Here is a 2,299-nt window from a genome sequence, read left to right on the forward strand (position 1 = left end):
GGCGGGGCCCGACCGCCATGCTGACCGGTCGCATGCTACTGAGGCTCCTGATGAATCCACACTAAAATCAGCAGAAATCATGGTCCCACCACAGGAAAATGTGAGCAGAGATCCATTAGTGTGCACAGGAGATGGTGGACGCCACTGCAGACTCCGAGATCGGGAGTTTTGGGGCCTTGCGGTGCAAAACTTCGGAGCCTGCGGCCTACTTGGGTGAGACGCGGGGCAGACGGCCGCTGCCCTGCCGACAAGCCTGACTATCCCGCCAAAACCCTGTGACACCTCCAACAGGCCCCGTTCTCCCCCCCCCCTTGGATCGGGGGGGGTTACTCTCCGCAACACCCCCCCCGCCCCCGCGGGGTATGCACAACATCAGGAGCCCTGCCTGGCGGTCTCGAGGCCCACACCGGGCGTGACTCTGCCAATCACTCACAGGCAGCCCCAGCAACAGAAAGCATTTCATACTCACCTGGGGATTAAGCGGTGAATCCCTACTGTCTCACCTCCGCACCGTGAACTTAGGCCTGGTCTCCACGATGGCCTTCCTGGGTCCTGAGCCCTAGAGGTCACCCCTCCAACCGCAGCCCAATGCCTGGACTGACTACACTTACCTGGAAATCCGTTGCCGGCCTTTAATGGAACCGGAACCGAGGGCACAGATGGTTGGCTCATACAGAGCCCGGGGCTGGCAGCGTGGCACACACCGGAGCCACCCCAATAGCTGGATGCAACTACTGCCCCACACGGATCGGAGGCACAGGAACAACACGACCGGCAAACCTTGCACACCTGACAACCTGCCAATGGGGAGCAGAGGGACTTTCCCAAAGAAACCCAGTGGAGCCATTCAGTTTGGTTTTGTTTTTAGTTGGAAAGCTTATTATCACCCTTAATTCACCTTAAGCAAGCCGTATTAATGTTATGCGATAAGGGCTTCATGCTGCCTTCAGTGACCCTCACCAGTTATGCTATACACCATGTGGACATTTAATGACTGCCTGATCATCAGATGCAATGCTATGCACACTCCTGTCGTATTAGTTATGACATAGTACAGCTTGAACAGTGTAGCATCTTCACGTTCTTAGCAGTGTTATCATTGTACCACTTATATTATTTTGCACATATAAAGCAGCAGACTTGCTTTGTGGAAATTACTCCTCCACCAAGATCACACAGATTTTAAGACATCAAGAGGAATATCCAGAATTAAGGATGACTGATCATTTATTTAAAAGCAAGGCCTTCTCATCCGTGTACCAGCAGTATATGGTTCCTGTGTCCAGTGACGTCATGAATCTGATTTTCTCATATTTGAAGGAGAAGAAAAGTAAACCGTATGATACAGCAGTCGATGTTGGCTGCGGTACTGGGAGATATACAATGCCTCTAGCAAAAAGGTTCAAAAAGGTTATCGGTGTAGACATCAGTGAATCTCAGCTTGAGGAAGCCAAACAATTCTGTTCCTTGGAAAATGTAACTTTCCAGGTGGCTGCTGCTGAGAACTTACCCCTAGATGATGCATCTGTGGACCTTGTAAATGCAGGACTTGCTGCTCATTGGTTCAATGTGGAAAAATTTGTGCATGAAGCAGTTCGAGTTTTAAAGCCCAACGGCTGTCTGGCAGTTCATGCTTTTGTTCCAATTTTTAAATTACAAGATGGCAATGATGAAGCACTAAATGTTGTTATGAAGCAGTGTTTAGACAAAATATCAGAATTCAAGTACGAAAACAACAATATTATGCATCACCAGTATGAAGAGGTGTTCAATGCTATACCATTAAAAGACAAGAAGTGGGTTACGGACATCCCCGTTGTATTTGAAATGTCTGTTGAAGAAATAATAGGATTTTTTCAGTCTATATACATGTATCAAGAATTCCTGAAACATGATAAAAATGAAGCCATCAGATTCCTTATGCATCTTGAACAGAGGTTTTGTGACATTATAGGAGATGGGTCTGAGTCAGCCCTCATTAAGGTCCATATCAAACACTATTGTGTCCTAGCCTGCAAATCATCATGAGTCTGGAGAAATAATGGACTGGGGAAGAGATAGTGTAGCATGTGTCACTTTCCTCTTGTATTCAAAATTTGTAACATATTTAAAGCTCAACAGCAGAACAAGGAACATTTAGCAGATAAATACCATTATTTTCTGCCACATGATAATATTCCATCACACGATGGAAGAGCCAGGAATGAGGACACGTAAGCAGGAAGATTTCCAACTCTCCATATATATTTGTTTTTTGTCTCAACTGCCACATTCAAAAAATTCATTTATGGACACCAAC

At 46.6% G+C, this 2,299-nt stretch overlaps 1 protein-coding gene across 1 annotated transcript; it reads left to right on the plus strand.

The window, feature by feature from the left end:
• Window positions 1-1,127: 1,127 nt before the first annotated feature.
• LOC134612354 (putative methyltransferase DDB_G0268948) lies at window positions 1,128-2,048 on the plus strand. The gene has a single exon (XM_063456690.1). It carries the CDS (start codon window positions 1,216-1,218, stop codon window positions 2,026-2,028), a length of 813 nt encoding a protein of 270 aa, XP_063312760.1. The 5' UTR covers window positions 1,128-1,215; the 3' UTR covers window positions 2,029-2,048.
• Window positions 2,049-2,299: the final 251 nt, after the last annotated feature.

This window comes from Pelobates fuscus, chromosome 5 (genome assembly GCF_036172605.1).
Source record: "Pelobates fuscus isolate aPelFus1 chromosome 5, aPelFus1.pri, whole genome shotgun sequence".
Taxonomy (NCBI): Eukaryota; Metazoa; Chordata; class Amphibia; order Anura; family Pelobatidae; genus Pelobates; species Pelobates fuscus.

Bases quoted from the DNA above. Each gene is read 5' to 3' on its own strand.
- LOC134612354 (XM_063456690.1), top strand. From the start codon at position 1,216: ATGACTGATCATTTATTTAAAAGCAAGGCCTTCTCATCCGTGTACCAG.